Source organism: Protopterus annectens, chromosome 6.part1, assembly GCF_019279795.1.
Source record: "Protopterus annectens isolate FY-2018-M chromosome 6.part1, PAN1.0, whole genome shotgun sequence".
In the NCBI taxonomy this organism is placed as follows: Eukaryota; Metazoa; Chordata; order Ceratodontiformes; family Protopteridae; genus Protopterus; species Protopterus annectens.
Window position 1 is genome coordinate 417,608,963 of NC_056738.1, and position 21,344 is coordinate 417,630,306.

At 38.8% G+C, this 21,344-nt stretch overlaps 1 protein-coding gene across 1 annotated transcript in view; it reads right to left on the minus strand.

The window, feature by feature from the left end:
* Positions 1-960: 960 nt before the first annotated feature.
* CAPN1 (calpain 1) overlaps positions 961-21,344 on the minus strand; it is a gene marked incomplete in the record, with an annotated part of 860,468 nt that continues 840,084 nt past the window's right edge. Inside the window, 1 exon segment of the mRNA XM_044075847.1 lies at positions 961-4,006. Within this exon segment, the coding sequence (XP_043931782.1) occupies positions 3,980-4,006 (27 nt within the window).

A 21,344-nucleotide genomic window follows, 5' to 3' on the forward strand; every position in this document is an offset into this window, starting at 1 on the left:
GCAATTATTAACTTTTCACTGACATCGGTAAGGAGCAAGAAAAAGTTTCCCCAATGAGGTACTTAGCTATAGTTGAAGACTTCGGTTCTGAAACTCAAAAATGAAAATTTCAGGAGTCGGCCGACCGGCACTTGCAAACTGCTTCTGCTTCGGGCACCGCACGGCAAGAAAGACTGATGTAATGGCATCGGCTGCATGTTTTATACCCTTGACGACCTGACGTTATGGAAGAAAGGACAGCAACCGACGCAGGACCCAAGACTTTGTTAATCAGGCTGACTCAGGGCAACCTGCCAGCAGATTACCCAAATGTAATGACTGCAACAGTGAAACATGAAGAACATCATTATAATACTGAAGTAGCTAAAAAACACTGGAAACATGAGCCACAAAGCATCACAGAAACTGATGCAGTCTACATCACATGGGATCACCCATTACCAGCAGTTCAAAAGACAGATGCGAGAAAAAGAGATACAGTGGTCCATGAAAAGGAGACAAAAGTAGCACTGATCATCAAAATCTCTACACCGAGCAACTACAGTGTCTTGTATACAAAGACAGACAAAGTCATAAAATATCAGGATTTGTAGGCCGAAACAAGAGCAATGTGGAAGAAAGTTCCAATAGTAGGAGGAGCAACGGGTCTTATAAAAAAGACTCTACAACCATATTTAGATATGTTACCAGTACATACAACTCCGTACGAAATGCAGAAAGAGTCATTACTGGGCACATTGCAGGTGCTGTGAAGAGCACTTCTGGCTGACATCAAAGATTGAAACAATACTAATTTCATGAACTTTAATCATACCTTGACTTAGGAATGGGGTCCATTCCCGTCATGGCATTAGAAACCCAAAAGATTTGGAGAAATTGAAAGAGATCCCTTATGTAAAGAATACAACAGTGACATGGAAGGACATAAGCAATAACGATACAGAAGGAAAAAAACAGCTGAACCTTTTACATATATTTTATTGTTTTAAAAACTGCGCATATTTTCTAAAGAACACAAATATCACATTATAACACATTTCCCATATATAAAAACATGCATTTTGGCAAACACATCAAGTATAAGGTTTTTTGTATACAACTGTAAGAGAATATTTGATTTCCTGGTCTTCTCAATGTGTGGACAGAGTACAACAAAATAATAATAAAATTGAAAAAGTTATGCTCGTACCAAAAATGGATCTGTCTACAGTAATGCCATCACTAGCTTTGTTTTCCCTAATATTTTGTTCCCATAGTACAAAAAATCTAATTAACCTCTTCAAGATCTGAACTAATAGAGCTAAACAGACTTCAACAGCTGTCTCAATGTATCTGTATTAACAGATACTGAATTAAGTTTGTACGTTCTGGGTTAATGGGACACTTTTGTGTAAATCTGTCAAACTGCTTTATCAAAAATACTTCAAGGTGATTTTACTGCCAACAAGTCTAAATAATATGCACTGATTTACTGCCATTAGGTAATGCATGTGAAGAGATTACAAAGAATAAATAGGGACAGGCTGGTAGGTGCAGTTTCTTTTGTATTGTTATAGGGTATCACTACAGTATTTTGATATTTAAGACATGTATAAAGAATAATTTTAGAGTTTCTAATTACCTTCTCTTGAGAAGCACTGTGGCTCTAAGTATGCAATGAAAAAGTTTGAATATAATCCAGTGCAGACAAAGAGCTCTGCCAATATCTCTAACTGTATTCTTGAAGACTGTCTTGTTAAATTTGTAAGACTTTCATTTCCTGTGCCAGCTAGATCAGGGGGAATGGGAATGTGTTTGTAAATCAGGGCTGGAGTAGTTATTATGAATCAGAGGTAGGTACTGAGGAGATTATAAAGATTTTAATGCCTGCTGATTAAAAAGTTTTATACAATAGCCATAAGATACTACTAAATTTTCATTTTCATTCAAAACAGGAGATTGTAGCACTATATCATAAAATATTCAGAGTATACACCCTGTCTGTATAAAACCCGCAAATGTTAAGTATTATATAAAAATTATGTTTCTTGGCATAGGTAAAACAGCAGATGACTATAGAACCGTAAATTACTTTTACTACTTTTAATGCATTAGATCTAAAATGTAGTGGTAGCTGTAGTTTATATCAAGAAACATTTTTTGTGAAATATGTGGAATGTTGCTCTTCTCTGAAAATGGCTTTTTGACTGTGATTTGGGGATAACTCTTGGTCCAAAGACTTTTATGGCACAGCTCACCATAACCGGTTTGTCTTTCTTCTTTTAGACAATGCCTACATGGCACTGCTGAGATACATACCATAACAATTTTTTTTTCTTCAAAGCATGATAATGTATGCATATGCAAATGATGACATTGTATTCTGACAATTATTTCAAAACCATAATTAAACCCTTATGTTTTGATAGGGGGTTAGGCATGTTTTTAAAATGTTGTGCAGTACATTTACATTCAGCATGCAGCTGAAGCACAAATAATGTTCCAAGCCCTTTTAAGGAATAAGTGGTCTATGTGCACAATACTCCATCACCTAACTAAAGGGAACAAGACTACAAGGGAAGATCTACAGGTGGCACAGCATAAACAGTCCTAAACTTTTGCAGAATGTAATAACTAATGTTCTCTGATCTTAAATTCTGGGTCACAGCTATCTGCTTATTTATCTTAACATGCATTCTGCAAATATGCAGGTAGTTTGTGTAACCTTTTTCAGAAGGCAATGAGTCGGCCAAGGTTGTGACAGTACGCTTAACATACACCCTGAAATTTGTTTTACAGCAAGTACTTGTTGGCACTTAACTCTGTATTGTCTTACAGCTTTGAGCAAACATGTTAGCAAACTAAAGATCACTCTTAAATTACAATTCTGTAAAAAAAATCTAAAATGTTATTATACTTGTGTGAAAAAACAATACATCTCAAATGTCTTAACACATTTCACAATACTTGGAGAGGTGATTGACATTTTTTTGTAAAAAATGCACATAATCAAGCAATTTTATGGCAAACTACTAAAACATTTGACAAATGAAGTTCTAAGATCTGGAATCTGTGACCTGTAATAACATCTACTATAAACACTAAACACCACAGCCCTAGTACAGAATGTTTGGCACTGGAGCTCCTATGGATTTGTACCACATCTTTAAAAACTGTTTTGTATGGCTTCATAAAAGTCACATTCGCTTGTCATAAAACGCATTCTCTATTTCATGAATGTAGACACGTGCATCACCATTAAAATGGCAGATAAACAGGTCTGTGGCCAGTGAGGCACTCTCTCAGATAGTTAGAATTTTAGTTCTCTCTCTCTCGGAAGCTGGTTTTGGGTCATTTTGAGTTTTCACATACTTTTCTGAAGCAGTTATATTCATGCTGTTTTTTGCTACAGCTTTATTTCTAGAGAGAAAGACTATATATGTCAGGGATATAGCTCTGTATTTGGTACAGTAAAACTACTTAAAGGGATTAAGTGAAGTACACATTATTAAACAACAGTAGATTATTGCTTTATATTCCTGACCTTGTCAATCAGTGCAATACTTACATGCAATATTTGTGCATGTACGTGCAGTTAAGAACATTTTTTTTCATTGGCAAGAATCTTAACTTTAAAAGAAAAGCAATGCCAATATGCTCAACAAAAAAAGTTATGGCAATGGAGATAATGCAGACTATGGCTTTTATTCAGATTTTACCTAATCTTCTGGGAATAGCCCTTGTGATAAGCCATTCTCTTAAATCTGCTGAAGACCTTGGTAAGTAATCCACAAAAAGGTTTTTCTTTTGTTAGCATCCAATGTGCAGAACATTCCCAGAAACAGTGGTATCACTGTTTTCATATTTTTGCTGCATAAGGGAGATTGGCCAGAAGCAAAAAATGGAAGAGAAACAACTTGATGTTAATGTCCCAACACCAAAGGCACTTGCAAGTCAAAAAAAAATCACATCATGATGAGAAGGCTGGATTTCCTGATGCTTAAGCAAACATTGTCAGAGACAACCACTGTTGGAAGAAAAGAAAAGGAAAGGAAAGCAGAATTAATGCATTGTTCTTCCTGACCGACTACTCACTGACGGTATTAAACTATGTCCAGATTTGTGTACAGTTAGTTTGCTCTATTATCAAGAGTAACGTGTACAAAACAGTTTAATAATTAAAAAAAATGGACAAACACATACATGCTCTATGGCAGCACTTTCACAATGACAAGCATTGCTAATTTAGCTTTTCTTCATACATGACCACACTTGCTAAATATTAAACATACAACAAAATAAGACCTGTAATATATAATGAGGTGAATGCTAATGCTATGTCATCATTTCACTTCAAAGGGGGACGAGTTTAAGAACAAAAATGCATACAACCAGCGATCCAAAGAATAAAAACCACCAAAAGGCTGCTGTTCCAAGTTTAATATGATTCAAAGAACAAACACAAAACTCTAGTGCCTTGGCTGTATAGCCTTCAAGGAATATAAACTAATGTTCAGAATTATTTTTTTGAGATCACTGGTGTTAGGTTTGTACCTACTGATGGATACCACCTGCAATACAGAAGGAGTGATATACATACTTAAATGGTCATGTGACTTATTTTATGTAGTGTAAACTAACAGACCATTTAAACTTAGACTGCAGGAACATGTAAGAGATATTAAAAAACTGCGACAGTCCAGTTTCTCCACATTTTAAGTTATGTCATGAAGGTGAGCCTCTTGGTTTGCAAGCTAGCATTCTGGAACAAATATACTTAAAATTTTGTGATGACACAGCACTTAAAAATAAGCTGCTATATAAAGAGTCCATTTTTATTTTAAAGTATGGCACTTGAATTCCCTGGGGTCTTAACACTGAATGTAACTGGAGGCATCTGATTTAATTAATTCCTTAATTATTTTACTCTTGTGTGTGTGATTGAAATATATATATATATATATATATATATATATATATATATATATATATATATATATATATATATATATATATATATATATATATACACACACACTCCTTAAGGCTATACACAGCCAAGGTGCTAGAATTGTGTGTGTGTTTTTCTTTGAATTGTAAGATCAAAAATACTCTGTGGTTTTATGGAGCATGTTTCATGGAATACAATCATTGATTAATCTATAATTCTGTCTACCTCAGATTTGCATGCATGGCAGATTTAGTCCTATTCTCTCAATCTCTGTTTTGTGGTTCATATATTACTACTAAGTCAGTAGCTTGAACAACCATGCCTAGCCATACACCCAATAAAGTATCATCACAGTAGGTTTATGTCCCTTGTCAACAAGAGAGACACCTCTAAGCCTTGATCATGACCACTTCACTTGGAGGAATCATTACATACCGGGGAAGTTTGTGCCACACACACACAGGGAATCCTTTGGGTGATTACCTTACATTTTCAAGGATTTATATTGATGTTGTGATGTAAGTTAAGTGTTTTGGAGCAAGTGTTCCTAACATTACTAATATTTCTGAGGTAGAGAAGGGCTAGTAAAATAGGGTCTTTCATAGTCAGAAAGGCAAGACATCTCCATGTAGAATCTACATGAGAAAACACAATGAAAGATTTTAATCTGGACAGGTCACAGAGCCAAGTACTTTGAGATGCTTGGTTAAGAAACACTGAAATCTTTCAAGCTGGGATATGTAAATCCTAGGATACATAGTAATCAGAGTGTTACAGTTAATAATAGAGGAATACAGAAGGAATAAAACCTCTTTGGACCTTGAAAACATACATTTGATAATAGAAATGAAAAACCATCATCAGAAATTATCAGCATTTATTGAAAGATATATTTTAGATTCTAGTCACTGGACATCCAATTGATGTCCTTTTTTTTGTGTGTGTGTGTGTGTGTGTGTGTGTCTCTGTGTCTGTGTGTCTTTCTCCAAGCTGCTTGCATAACATCAGCCCAGCCTTGATCTGACCAGACCAGACAATGCATTCTTGGCTTTGAGCTGGTTGTGGAAAGCAATCTTCCAGGCAGTCATACGGGTTTTCTTCTGTACCTAACTTTTGCTCCAGTGGCTTCAATCATTGATCACAAACATGAAGACTTGTTATGCTGTGCCTGCAAACATTTTGCTTCCGTGTGCACAAACATCATGAAGGCTGCTGCATGGACATGACAATGCCAAATTCATGTCTGTGCTCCATTCTGTACAAAGCATGCGCCTCTCTCTCCACTAGATGCTGACATTACTACAGACAGGATTGTCTCTCTTCTCCATGATCAATTAGTTATCAATGGCTGCTTATTTCCACCCCATCTCATCCTCTCCAGCAAACAGGTTGCTAGTTTACTCAAGTTGTCTGATTTGCACTCAGGGCTGTAGCTCTCTACACCATGGAATCAATACACTAATGCCCCTTTGATGTAACTGTGTTTTCAGATAAGATCACAAAGCTTGAAATTGGCATTTAAATCTTATTTTCCAGTTGAGAGCAAATCTTAACCTTTGATTCACTTAATGCAGATTGGCTCTTGTCCTTTGCACATTATTTAATAGAACAAAGTATGAGGTCAGCACACCTCAAGCTCCATTTGATCAAAGTACATTTCAGGAAATGCACATCATCATCCGAGTGACATAAGTGACAATGCTTCAGACATAACTACTTCTCAAAGTTATACAGAAACTGTACAAAATGGTCACCAATGCAGTTTTTCTTTATTAAGCAGATAACATCCACTTGAAGCAAGACTCCCAGAGGGGGAACAGTGACTATCAGCTTGGCTAAGTGATTAATTCAGTTATCAAGTGGACTCAAGGTTAAACAGCAGTATGCATATAGATGTGTGCGCACACACATGCATGCATTGCATTGCATGTATATAGATAGATACGCACACAGTAATTACAGCTTACTTATGAATCCACAGAGGCATGCTAAAATACAGTCAGCATTAAAATCATTAAAGTACACAGAAATATTATTTTATGATCTGCCTGAATAAAATGTTTAGAGACCCTATGGTTATACAGGTGAGCTAGTTAGATACAGTGAGTGATAATATCAAAAGCTTTTGATAAGCCAAGGAAGACTTATTTCACTGCTAAATGTATTATGATTTCTCCTGATGTAGTTAATTAACTCAAACAGTGCAGTCTCATTCCCATGGTCATGTTGAAAGATCACACTATCTCCTGGTGATTAACTGTTTCAAAGTTGTGCACAGGTGTGCAGTGATGCAGAGCTTACCACTGTCATCGTCTCACAGTGACTTATTCTTCTAATATGGTTCCTAGATGGTGTGCCTTCTTTACAGACTGCATGAGTCATTCCCTGTGCACATTAATGTTTTCCTTTTCTTTTCTGGGGCACGTCTCACTTACCGGCTAATCATCAACTCCCACCCAGCCAGCAGGTTATTTATTCATAATCACTAGAACAAAGTTCGACAAGGGGGTATCCTCATTAATGCACCATTAGGACTAGGTAAGGATTTTTGTCCCTTAATCCTTCCCTCCTGTACCCTCCAAGCATCAACTAGTGGATGGTAGACACAATGGGTATCGGTGTTGGACTGATCCTCACATCTGCAAGGAGTTATCAGCACAAGTCCTGCCCAACACGTCCTCCCAGGCATGTGTACTCACCACCCCCTCCCAGGATGATCACTCACTTCCTCCCCTGCCTGCATCATCAAGTGCTCAAACTACTAACTGAACTTGGGTCACCTGGACCACAGTCAAGGCTTTACACCTCTGAACCACCGTCCATGCAGGCATGTGTGAAGGTTTTTGAAAGACTGTCTGGTTTCCTCCAATATCCAAAAGTCACTCAGTTAAGTGAATTGGCGATCGTCCAAAGTGTGTGAGTATGGATGTATGTGCATTCTGCAAGGGCTAGTGTTCTGCCTATGCCCACTACTTAACAAGACAGGCTCTGGACTCCACTGTGATACTGAAAGCATAAAGCAAGTAACAAAAATACATGAATTAAATCATGAGTATGGATGAGATGTTAAACCTGAGGTCTCACCTGCTTGAGCTGATGGAAGTTCAGGTAGCTGTAAAAGACCCCAAGATGCTTACTAACAAAGAAATTTTCTCACCATACCAGAAGGACAAACCTCCTTGATAGGAGTCACAAATAAAGTAAAAGGTAAACACTGTATGGTGTTTGTGAGACTGTTATCAGAGTGGACCAGCTTTCAGGACTCAGAAATAAAATTAGAAGGAGCATGCTGAGTATATATGCCTGGTTCCCTTAATGCACAAAGAAGGTTGAGGCATATAGTGGTACACTTTGAATTCTTCATGAAGAAGGAGAAAGTATTGGACACCTCAAGGAATAGAATGGAGAATATCAATACAAAATGATTATTCCATTTCAAACAGTCAGAAGAGGGTCCAATTTTAGCCAGCGATTCATGAATACAGACTCAAAAACATTTGCTTCAAACTGGTATACCTAGCCAACTTTAAGATATTTCATTCACCAGGAACTGAAATGTTTACAGAAGTTTCGGAGGTGATGGCATTTCACTGGTGAATTCCTATAACTCAGAAGTGGGACCAGGATCATGAGTCCAATTCAGTAAAGGACAGCATAAAAGAAGGCTAACATTGAAGATGGAGTGCAGAGGTGGAAACAAAGAATGAAGCAAAGGGCCTGAGCAGCAGTGGCAACTGCAATAACTGTTCAGGAGGCACCTAGTTAACGGATTAAGTTGTAGATCAGCAGGCTTATTGATAAGCTCTGTAGTATGGACTTTATACACTATCTGATACTTCTTGAGTATGGGTATTGAAATTTTGCTGTAGAGGAAAGCTTAATGACTAATTAGGGGCCTACATCTGAATGCTGACTCTACCGATGGGTATTTTGTCTGGTTGGTCTGATGGAGTAGAAATGAAGAGCAAAGTGGATATTTGTAACTGATAAATGTTTCCTCATACTTAAACTTCTTGAACTGTAAATATGAAGAAGAATAATAAGCTTTCACTGGCTGAAAGATATCACATGACCTAAATTCTTCAATGAGAGGTGTGATCGCAGAAAAGAAGGCCTTTGGCCCGTTTGTGCATAGCTGTTATGGAGGACGTGGCTGTAATAGACTATGAAGAAATGGACAAATGGCACAAAGCCAACCTGGTTTCTCAAAGATGCTTTGTTAAAAGCATCTGCTGCGATAACTATTTACTAACAGTTTGGAACAGTGAGTTATATTTATGTAAAATCAATATTTGCAGGACACAGGCTAAGGAATGTGAGGGGCAATGCAGACATTGTTACTACATTAATTCTCACAATGTTCACTGTTTAACCGATGGTGCTTATTATTAAGATTTAACATCTACATCTTGGAAGGAAAAATTTGTAGGAATTCGTATATAACTAAAATCAGTGTTTTTTATATAATATTAGAAAGAAAATAAAGAAACTGGAAGGGATTGATAACTTGATAAAAGCAGAGTATGAGAAGAACAGAAGGTTAAGTCTGCATTTGGTAGGATCCAGTTGACCAATGGGAGGAAAGAGATTGCAAAAAAATAAATAAATAACAGACTCCGGTATAGGGGATCACTTAGAATGTGAATAGAATGTGAATGAGCTTAAAAAAAAAAAACCTATAAAGAAACAAAAGGTATTTGCGTTGATGAAGAAATAGAAACCAGGAAAAAACAGCACTGCAAAAAGATGCATTTAACTATGGAGTCACTTAATAAATTTCAAAACAGGGAAACCAGGCATCGTCTAGATACTTGGGGGCTTAGCACAGATGAGTGGTAGTTTTGCTGTATAGCTTCCATCCGTTCTTAGTTGAGGAAGTATTGGAGGGTACGGTGGTAGTTAAGCTGGGGTCAAGGGATGCATAGTGGGAGAACAGATCACCATAGTTTCTGTCTACATGCTAGTGTAAGTGGACCAGTCAAAATTACAGGATATTTCTTCACACATCATGACACTCCAGCAGGGATTAATTTTACTCATGTGGTATTGTTTAGTTAACAGTCCTGCAGATGTGGATAGTGGAACTAAGCAGCAAAGTTTGTCACCAGCTGAAAAGCATTTTGGCATCTATTGCACTGCATGTGATCTGCTAGATACTTATACAGTACTGCAAGATGAAGGTAAGGCAAATTATTTTTCTTACTATACAAGATACCAGGCCTGGGGCAGGTCAGATAGAATATACGTAATGTAGGAACAAGCATGCAGGTTTAAGAAGCAATGGGTGGCATTAATGATGTCTGATAATGCTCCAGTAATGTTACAATTTGGCATGGCAGATTCAGGCTTTAACACTGGAGATTTGCAATGTGCATAACAGCAAGGGAGCTAGTTAGGCAATGGTACACTACGACTGTGAAATCAGGAATGGTTTCCCAGGGGATACGGATATGATTAGTTGGTAATCAGTTTTAAATAAATATAAAGATTGGGTACATGGAAAAAAAAACATTGCATCTGAGGACAGGGGAAAGGAAAGATTCCTTAGTGTAGTAGACTTGGTTAGGATAGTTAAGGGTAGGAGACTTGGTCAGGACAGTTGAGAGTAGGTTGTCCATCTAGTTTATCAGCTGAGGACACACTGCAGTATTGGAAGGGTACCAAGAGGCAAAAGGCTATTTCCAGAGAAGTAGTTAGGGATCAATTTTACAACTCCTCATCTAGAGTAGTGAAATCCCTAGTGAGTAGGTTGCTGGAGCAAAATATAGCAATGGGGTATTTGATGTTAACAATTTGTGACAGTGGAGGTTAAGACATCCCAGAGAAAGATATAATCCATATGTAAAAACTTTCATGAGAGACTATATCACATGGATGGAGCAGGGGAGTTTATAAAACAGTGTATAGTTTTGGACCAGTTTGGACTGCCTAGGCTGGAGACAGATCTGAGCAGCAAAATTAATGAGCCCTTTAACATTATAGGAGCTTAAGCTTGTTTTGAATGAATGGAATTTGAATAAATCCACAAATACAGATGGAAATAATTTGGATGCTTGCAAGTCAAGTGGGGAGAAATTGTTGGTATAGTAATCTCAATTGATGGAGAGGTTTATTGGATGAGATCATCCCACAAACATGGAGAAATATATTATATTGTATCATATCATATCATATCAATATACTAAAGGGGGGAAAGAATATTGCTGTGCTGTCCCCCTGCATGCTAGTATTTGTACTGAACCATCATTATAAGGTTCTTATATCTCTGATGGCTAGAAGGCTTTCTAGACTTGTGACATGCTTGATACACTGGGACTAGTAGAGATTTGTGCGAGGGTGGCAGACATGACAATATAATGAGACAGTACTTTATTTATCCTTTGTTGACCAGGTTAGTCTCACTAGGCCTAGTAGCCTCTTTACAGGGGAGACCTGAACTCAGGATACAGAAATAAATTGAAAGCCTCTCTGACTCTAAAATCAAACACCAAAAAAGGTATCTGATAGGGTGGAGTGATGGTATTTATTTGAGGTTTGAACTAGAATAGAGTTCACTCTGAAATGTCTCCTTGTTGAAAAGTATCTATACTATTTTTTCCAAGTAGATTAAGATATCTGTTCAGTTGTTGGATAAATTCTACATTACAAGGAGCACTTGACAGGAATGCCCACTGCTCTCCTTGCTTTTTGCTAAGTATCCATTTATTTGGCAATCTATGATACAGGGATACATTTGAGGCAATCAGAAATAGAAAATAATGTTCTTTGCAGATGATATTGTGATAACTGTACCAGATCTGTACAATGATTTAGAAAAGCTTTTTTCAGATTTTACAGAATTCTCAGGTTATAAGGTTAATGCATTGAAAACACAGGCAGTAGCTATGACTTAATCATACTCAAGGAAGTTAATCACAACATACCACTTTCTGGAATGTGAAAATAAATTGAAGTATCTGACTGCATGATTAGCAGAGACAGTCAATACTGCAGATTGGCTCACAATAAAGCCCATGGTTCATCGGTGTTTACTAGGCTAACGACCACAAGGGCCTTTTTAAGCCTAGCCATGCATCACAAATCTGTGACAAGTTCTGATACCCTTGATAAGTGTAAGCATGAGCCTGGGAGATGAATCATTTACAGGTTACCTGTTTGCATTAGAGACACAGGTGCCAAACCAGGGATGAATTTCCGGTTTCCCATCCAATTGTCCAAGTTGCACTTGAGTTGGGTTAGGGAGAAACTCTGCTTCACATGGATGAGGTAGTCTCTGGAATACATACTTGTCTCTCCAGCAGGTCCTATTTATATCACAGGCAAGGTTTAAGTCTTTAGAATGGGTAATTCTGGTACTGTTTGTTTTGTGGATATGCGGAAGGTCCATCAGAGTGGGATCTGACAATGCCCTGTAAGCCAGGCATAGATCTCCCCTCAAAAGCCTGCAGGAGACAGAATACAGGGATAGGGCCTTGAGGTGGTCAGCATAGGACATATTACTTATGCCCTGTATTCTTTTAGTGAGGAACCTCTATGGATGTTCCAGTTGCTGGATATGCCTGGTTAGGTACATACCAAAGGGGGCACTGTACTCAATGATAGGTCTGATGAATGCCGAAAACAGTGGAACAATGACTTCCTTGATGTTAGATGCCACCTTTGTTTATAAGTTGGGCAACATGGAATGATTTCCTCACCACTCTAGACATGTGATGATCAAAGGTTAGATTACTATCTTGGTACTGAAGTTAGGGTGGGTGGCTATACCTCCTCCAAAAGATCTGTAACTAAAAGTGTACCCCAGGATTCAGACTTTGGGATACTCCTCTTTGACATTTACTTCTCAGAGGCGAGATCAAATGTTATGAATTTGGGGCTGACCAAGTTTGCAGTAGACTGCAAACTTGGTGCCATTATAAACTCCGCAGATCAAAAGTTTCACACTTCAGTTAGGGAACCTGATATACCTGTCTCCCATGAAATAAACTAGGCATAGATCTGTTTCAGTACTAAGTTATTACTTTATTAAAAGTTTCAACACAATTCAGAGATACTACAAGTACTACTGTGATAACTACCTTCAACAGAACATTTCGAAGCCACAGTACACATGATGGCATTCTCAATCTGCTAGTCAGGAATTTAGCAATATATCAAGGAAACAGGAGTTTAAATGATCATAATATAACCTACACGTCTCTCATGTTAGTGGACATGAGGGTACAGATAATTAAAATTCTAATGAAGAAATGTGATGGATCTTCATAACAAGCAGAATTCTGTAGAAAATTAATGCTTCAGGGTATAGGTTTATTTACAGCACAATTGCTCTTGTATAACTGCTAATGGGAAAGAGACTGAAAAATACACAAATTACTACTTTGCTGCTACTAGAAAATCAAAATAATATTCTAGACATAGTAAGGAAAGAAATTTAAAACTGTCAAAAATTCTTCTATGGCAGCTGTACAAAAAATCTCTCTTCTGGAGAAACAAGAGAGTCACAATTTAACTTTTTTAAAGCACATACAGTGTACTATGTCAAAGGCTCTGATTCTCAAGTTTATAGAAAGAATCCTATAAATCACTACAAGATTCAAAGTGAGGAACCTACAGAAGTTACCTTATGGAAGAAATCAAATTTCAAGCAGTTACAAATATTACTCCCTTTTCAGAGAATGAACACTCAAAAGTGTTACCTCTGAAATGCAGATATATAAAGATTCAGACAACACTGATATTACTGTTTCAGTGAAAGGGAAATCTAGACTCCAAGCATGTCGTTATATCCTGGAGTGATGTGGCGTGTGAGAATTCTCAGAACAATGTCTGTAAACATGAGCAATACTCAAGAATCTATGCACTTATAAATGATCCTTAGACATACTCAGATTATACATATTGTTAAAAGATGTCTGTTTTTGAAAAAAAAATAACTGATCATGTTTTAGCAAAAGTAACAAATGGTATCAAAACTGTTGTTTCAAAGTTTGCTGTTTTGTTGGAACTAAAATATTGTTCCTGTAAAACTATTCACATGTTGTCAGTGTCACAGCACATCGCAGACTGCTTTGTTGCAGATACTGTAGAGCAATATGAGGTTGCGTGATTTTGGTTGGAGGGAAAATGTTAGTTTTTACTGTTTTGTATAAGCAGCTCCTTTTTACTGTTTGCGCCATCTCAGATGTAGAATATATAAAAAGAAAAAAAAATGGGGGTGAGGAAGTATGGCCTCGATATCAGAGATGCACCTGTTCTGTAAGAGCAATATTATACTGTTCTGTAGACTTTTCTAGTGTGATGTATCAGTGTTATGAGTTAGCTTGGTTTAGGTGTTTCAGTAGCGATAATATGCATCTCAGCTAATGGACAGGTTGACATTCTATTATATATCTCTACCAATCATGAAATATTTATTATATTTTTGTACTGTGTAAATGACATGCTGAGACAGCCAAACTATAAAAATCACAGTGTGCCTCATTGTATGAATACTACCTTATGTGTTGTATGAACACTACTTTATGTGGATGCACTCATCAGTCCGTCATCCTTCAGATGAGATTTTAAACCAATTTTAAAAAGAGGCCTCATCTGCCTAAGTTGCTGGTAGCTTAGGTGGATGTAAAAGACCCCATGGAACCTATCAAAAAGAACAGGGGAGTTCCTGGATGCTCTGGCCAAATTTCTCCTAGTAGTATATACCACCACCTTGGGTCTCCCCTGAAAAAGAGGCTATTAGCCTACTGGGACTAACCCAGTTATCAAAGGATAAATAAATAAATAAATAACGGTACGCTTATAACATTGTATACTTTTAATATTTACAACTGGGATTCATAGACTAGATATGCAGTGTGTGTTAAAGTCACATATATATTTATGTATTAACAAGCATTTTTAGTCCATAAACATATGTTCAACAAAACAGCAGCAAAAATACAGATAAATATTTGTACAATGCAAAATGCTCTATCACAAGACTGTGCTGCATTCATAGATAGTATGAGTATTGAATATAACAATCCAGCTGTGTTGGAAACGTACCATAACTGTAAATGTTTGAATAGGTACACTATTGCAGTAGTCATTACATTTGGGACTTCTTCGACAGAAGACCCTGCTTCCAGCTTGATATCCAAAGCTTTGCATCTTTCACCTCTAGTTTGGGCAGATACCCTCCTACCTGGAACTCAGCACATTTGTTGTATAAGAGGCATCTCTTCCTACACCATCATTGGATCTTTCTTGCCCTGACAGCTTCCAGAAGTCTGTTGCAGTTCCACAGGACTACTGCATAATTCTAGGCATTAAGGATTGCCTGCCCATATGGCAGTCTAACAGGAAGACTCCTTAAACCTGCCATGCCAAGTTCTACCTTAAGCTGAGGGAACAGAGGATGCTTTGTGGTAGTAGCAGGGATGGCAAAGGATAAGAAGGGTGACTATGTACCCCCCCCCAGATGCTTGCAAAACAAGAAAGGTGAAGAGTGGTAGGAAGGAGACGCTACTGCAACACTTAGTATACCTGAACACCACAATTATGGAAGGTTCCTAATATAGCAGCACTATGTTTTTCTATTGTTCACTGCTGTAGCCTCTCTACATTTGGGAATATTTCTGAAAGTTCATGAGCCAGTCCTTGGAAAAATGTGGCTAAAGGGAATGAAAGCTAAGTTATCAGCTTTAGAGTCCTTGTATAGGTGTGTACTTGAGGCCCCTTGTTCTGGACCGAGAGTTTCATATGTTGAGACAGAAGCACATTTTCTGTCCTTACCATACTGAGCAAGAGAGAGAACCAATGATGCCTTTAATCAAAAGGAGGCCATGAGTAGAATCTGTCTGTCCTTTATTTTCTGAATTACTGTGGGGAGAACTACTGAAGAAAACATTTACCTGAATAGGCCTGCCCAGCTTTCCTGAGTTGATCAGCTAGAACAAAACCTTGAGTTCTCTGTTGCTTCATGAAGCAGAGAGGTCTATTTCTGGTACACCTTTCTGAAGACATCCCCATCCAACACCATTTTGTGAAAATCTGTGAGCCCTGGTTAGGTAGTCCACAATGGAGATTTCCTTTAGAAGGGAAGAAGGATTGTAATGGTCTTTCCTGACTCCTAGGACAGAGTCCAGACCTCCATAGCCAACTTTCACAGGAGGCATGGTCAAGTACTCTCATGTTTATTAAAATACCATATCACTGTGGTGTTGTCTGTGACAATGTGGAAGATTCCTGGTTCTCGAATGGGTTTAAAGGTCTTGACAGTATATATTACTGCCATAATTTCCTTTACACTGATGCATTTTCTTCTCTGCCCTTTGTTCTAGATTGCTTTGTTCCATAGCACTCGTAAAGTGATGTCTGAGAGGATTCCACTGCAGATATCTGGAAGTCTGGGCCTAGCTTGAAACAGGACCTCTGCTGTAAGGACTGGGAATACTGGCACCATTTGTTTACAAATATCGCAGAAACTTCCTCATATGCGTAGTCTTACTTGAAAGACCACTTTTCTGTAACATAAATTTTAAGTACTAAGTCATGAACAGGACTTTTTCTCAAGGAAGAAAGATCCTCTGATAAGTGATGTCTAGAATGGCTCCCAGGAACTAGGCCAAGGGGTAATGAAGTACCCTACATACTGCTGCTACTGTTGGTGCTTGAATCAGGTAGATACAAGTAAATATGAACCCATTTGGTCCTGTAGAAGGCAGTTACTGGAGCCAGGCACTTTTCGAAAACCCTGGAATTAGTGGATAAACAAAAAGGTAAAAAAGTGAATTGGACATGGCAATCTTGTGTGTCACATCTGAAATAATGCTTATCATCCCTGGCTATGTCTGACAACAAGCATCTTTCAGGTTCAGTGAGCCTATCATGGCTTCTGGGATGAGAATAATCAGAAGCAATGTTAGCATCTTGAACTTTTTTTTTTAAACAATGAATATCTTATTAAATTATCACTTATGACAGAAATTAAAAACAAACCATAGTAAATGATCACTTATGACAGAAATGAAAAACAAACCACACTAACATATTTTTTGTTGCAAACCTTATACACAACTCTTTCCACACCTTTCAGACCCAGAACATGGACCGAAGCTCCAAAGGTGGTGATGTCTCCATATTAAAAGGATATGCACACCTCCAGGCTAGTAGCCCAGCATAACACATCTGAGATACTCCAGGTACAACTAACATTGGATAAGACGGCGATTCAGGTCGTAGCCTGCTATAGGTCCCCAACCATGTCCCTAGACTCTCACTCTATGTTCCTAAGCACCCAAGAATCAATCAAGGTCCAACCCAACACTCTCATACTAGGAGACTTCAATTACCCCTCCATCAACTGGCAAAACTACTCAAGCACCAATACACTAGCCCAACACTTCCTGGAATTCATCAGTTCCAATTCCCTGGACCAGCTCATTCTGACCCCCACTAAAGGAAGCAGCATCCTTGACCTGGTTATTACTAACATGGGCAACCTTTGCGCTACACCAATAGTCATTTCCTCCCTGGTTAGATCCGACCACAAACTAACCACCATGGAAATCCACATCTCACCCATACCCCGCCCACAAAGGTATCCGCCATGAAAAACTTCTCCAAAGCTGACTTTGGACTCTTAAAAACAGAGGTAGCTAACTTCATGGCACCCATGCCAATGGAAAATAGATGCATGACTGCCAAATCATACACCAATGCACTGTACAACCACATACATAAATGCATGGAACTAGCCATACCCAACAGAACAAAGACGCTTTCCTCCAAGAAAAGGAAGCCAATCTGGTGGTACCCTGTAATTAATAAACTCTACAACAGAAGGAAGAAACTGTTGCAGAAAAAGGTGAAGTCCCAAAACTGGAAAAATTCCCTTATTAGCCTCAACAAAAAGTTGAGATCGTTCATCAAAACCTCCAAAGCCAGCTATGAAGGCAGAATTGCAGCAGACACTAAAAACAACCACAAAGCCTTCTATAGTTATATCAAGAATCTCCACAGCAATACCCAGATTTGCTCAGAGTTACTGCACATGGTATCTCCTATACTGAGCCAACAGATATTGCCAACATACTGGCCGACAGATTCAGTGCCAAATTTACCCACCCCCCAAAGGACCAATCTCAGTACAGGAATGCCAGGCACAGGTTAAAGTTCCATTGTCTAAGGCCAAGAAAACAGCTTCCATGGGACCCGACAATATCTTTGGCTGTGTTCTACAAGCATTACAAAGTGAACTGGCACCACATCTGTGTGCCCTGTTCACTCAGCCTCACCTCTGGCTTTGTCCCTACCAAATGGCACACTATTACAGTCATCCCTCTCCATAAAGGAGGAGCGACTACAGACCATGGAAATTATCACCCCATTAGACTGATGAGTCTGATATGTAAGGCTATGGCGCACATCATCATGGACCTAATTAACAAGGATATAGGAAATCTCCAAACTCTAGATCCCATACAATTTGGTTTTGTGAAAGGTAGATTATGCCTGGTCAACCTGGTAGACTTCTTTGAGTCAGTCACCAGAGCTATGGAAGAGGGTAAGGCAGTTCATACAGCCTATCGATCTGGCCAAGGCCTCTGATACCATTCCTCAACTCATGAATTATTGATAAACTCACCAAACTAGGCATCAGCCCCTATATCGTTAGGTGGGTTGCAAATTGGCTCACAGATAGAACCCACAGTGTGAAAATAGCGGACTCCAAGTCACACTGCCGACCAGTCACTAGTGGTTCCACAGGGATCAGTCCTGGGTCCTCACCTGTTTGGCATCTACTTCTCAGAAGTCCAGGCCAACATGAAGGGATTCTGGCAGACCAAGTTCACAGATGACTGCAAGCTGGGAGCCATTATTAACTCCCCAAGTGATACACAGATATCCTACAGAAAGGCCTCAATTAGACCAATGACTGGTGTCAAAACCATGCCCTTAAGCTTAATGCCAAAAAATGAGTCATCATCCCCTTTGGGAAAAACTCAGTTCCCACTAATTACCACATCAATGGGAGCCCACTGAACACTGAAGACGTTATAAGAGATCTGGGGACACAGGTTGGCATCAACCTCTCCTTCGACCACCACATTGCCACTGTGGTCAGAAAGTCCTTCTATGTGGCACATCTCATTTCAAAGGGTTTTGCATCCAGGAAGAAAGAAGTCATCATTTCTCTCTACTCTTCCCTCATTAGACCAATCAGAGTATAATGCCCCATTTGGCATGTACCTCACTAGACACCTGCAACAGCTGGAGAGGCCACAAATGTACCTCACGAAGAGGATCCTAGGCCTTAAACACATGTCCTACATGGACAGACCCAAAAATCTCCAGCTATTCTCTGTCTCATAATGTCTACTAAGAGGCAATCTCTGCTTGACTTGCAAAGCCATATCTGACCCAGCTCTGTTAGAAATGCTACATCTAAAGAAATCCCAATCCCTCTGCACCACATACTCCAGATACCTCAACCCCATCACCATAATCAACAGAACATGCTGGAGGGACAGGTTCATAACCCAGAGACTGCCCATGCTCTGGAATAGACTTCCCATACATATCAAGCAGAGCACCTCACTGGCCCTCTTCAAGAGAAATCTTGATGAGTGAACGGGAAATAGAAAGTTCACCCTGGGAATCACTCCAGTGGCTCTACTTGATAGAGGCACTAGGAACTAACATTGGGCGTCACAATGCCAGGGCACTTCTATGGGCTAGGCTTGTAAAGGCTCCAGGGCCATTAGCTTAGTACACACACCTATGAACTTAAAATCTATCCAGTCAAGCATCACATATGCACTCAAATCCTGCCCTCTTTTAAACCTCATTCCTCCACCAAAACATTACTCTGCATGCACTGTTCTCACAATTCCCATTTTTTTAAAGTAAATTGTGCCTACCCTTTTCTAAGGATCCCAAATCCAGTTGTTTATCTTTGTTACTATAGTCACTGCGTTTATTACAGTTGATTCAGACTTTGATTTCCATTTTCTATTAATTGCTTTTTTGGCAGCTACCACAATTAGACTTGGCAAGGCCTTACTATGTTTAGGCAATTCTGATTCTGTATCATAGCTCAAAAAATTATTTCCTTAGTTATACCAGTTTGGTCACCCAGTATTTCTTATAGAGTGGTCTACAGGGAATTTTTAAAGTCTGCCAGCTCATTACACTCTCGGAAAATATGTTCCCAATTACCTATTTCTTACCCATCACATATCCAACATTTGCTCTCTACCTGAGGAGAGATTCTTTGGAGTCTACTTGGGATAGCATCTCAAACTTTCATCTTTTTATAAACTTGTTTAATCACGACAGCTCTAAAATGAGTCTCCATGTCATATCCTTTACTGTAACTATGAAGAGACTCATGTAAAAGCCTGTGCCTTGCTTTTCTTTTGTGATTCTTTTTATGGCACACTGCAGCACAAGATTTTGTAATGGGTTGAATAAAATGTATTTTGTGTTTTGGGAACTGGTGGGATACCAGAGAAAGTACAGATGTGTATACTTACCATAAATGTAGATGTTAGAGTGTATTCACTATTGCAGTCCTGACTCGAGGGATTTCCTGCTGTGGAAGCCTTTGGCTGGCCTGACTACCAGAGAATATTTTCCCCTACACCAGAAATCAGCAGACACACTATCCGACTTCACAGTCTTTGGGCATAAAGGGAGTCAGATGGTGCCATGACCTCAGTACTTTCTTGCCCCCAACAAGTAGGAGGCCCAAGTATGTCCTTGATGTCAAGAGGTCTGAGAACCTGCATTCCAGAAAAAGTAAGGAGGCCATCCTGACTGAGAAGGTGAATGTCCTAGCCCATCCCGTAGGCCAGAGGGAAAGGAGGGAAGGAAAGAATACTGCAAGAGTGGATACACTCAAACATCTACAGTTAAGGTAACTGTGCACAACTGTACTATGTGCTTCATGTTTCACTGTTGCAGTCCTGACTAAGGGGATGATCCTCAAAGCTGAAAAGGAAGGGGGATTGAAAGATTTAGGAAAGGCAAGGATGCCCTGCAAAATAGCAAAACCTGGGTCTGACTGTGGTACAGATGACCAAACACTAATATGCAAAATCAAGATAAAGTTGCAAAACAATAAGACAGCCAAGTACTTATGTATAGTCCTGAAAACATACCACTACACGTATCAAAGACTCTCCACAAAATTAACTCTCTGCATTAGATGCAAATGTCAGAGTACAAGAACTGGTTTGGGAAGATATCACAAAATGTGCCTACAAAAGTTAAAAAGCAAAATGGTTGAGTGATGAGACCTTGAATATTGCTCAGAAATGCAGAGACGTTAAACAACAGAAGGAAAAGAGGTGGCTCTGGAACACAGCTGACACTTCCAACGTGCAGCTAAATGAAACAAAGAGATACAACAATGATGTGTGCAAGA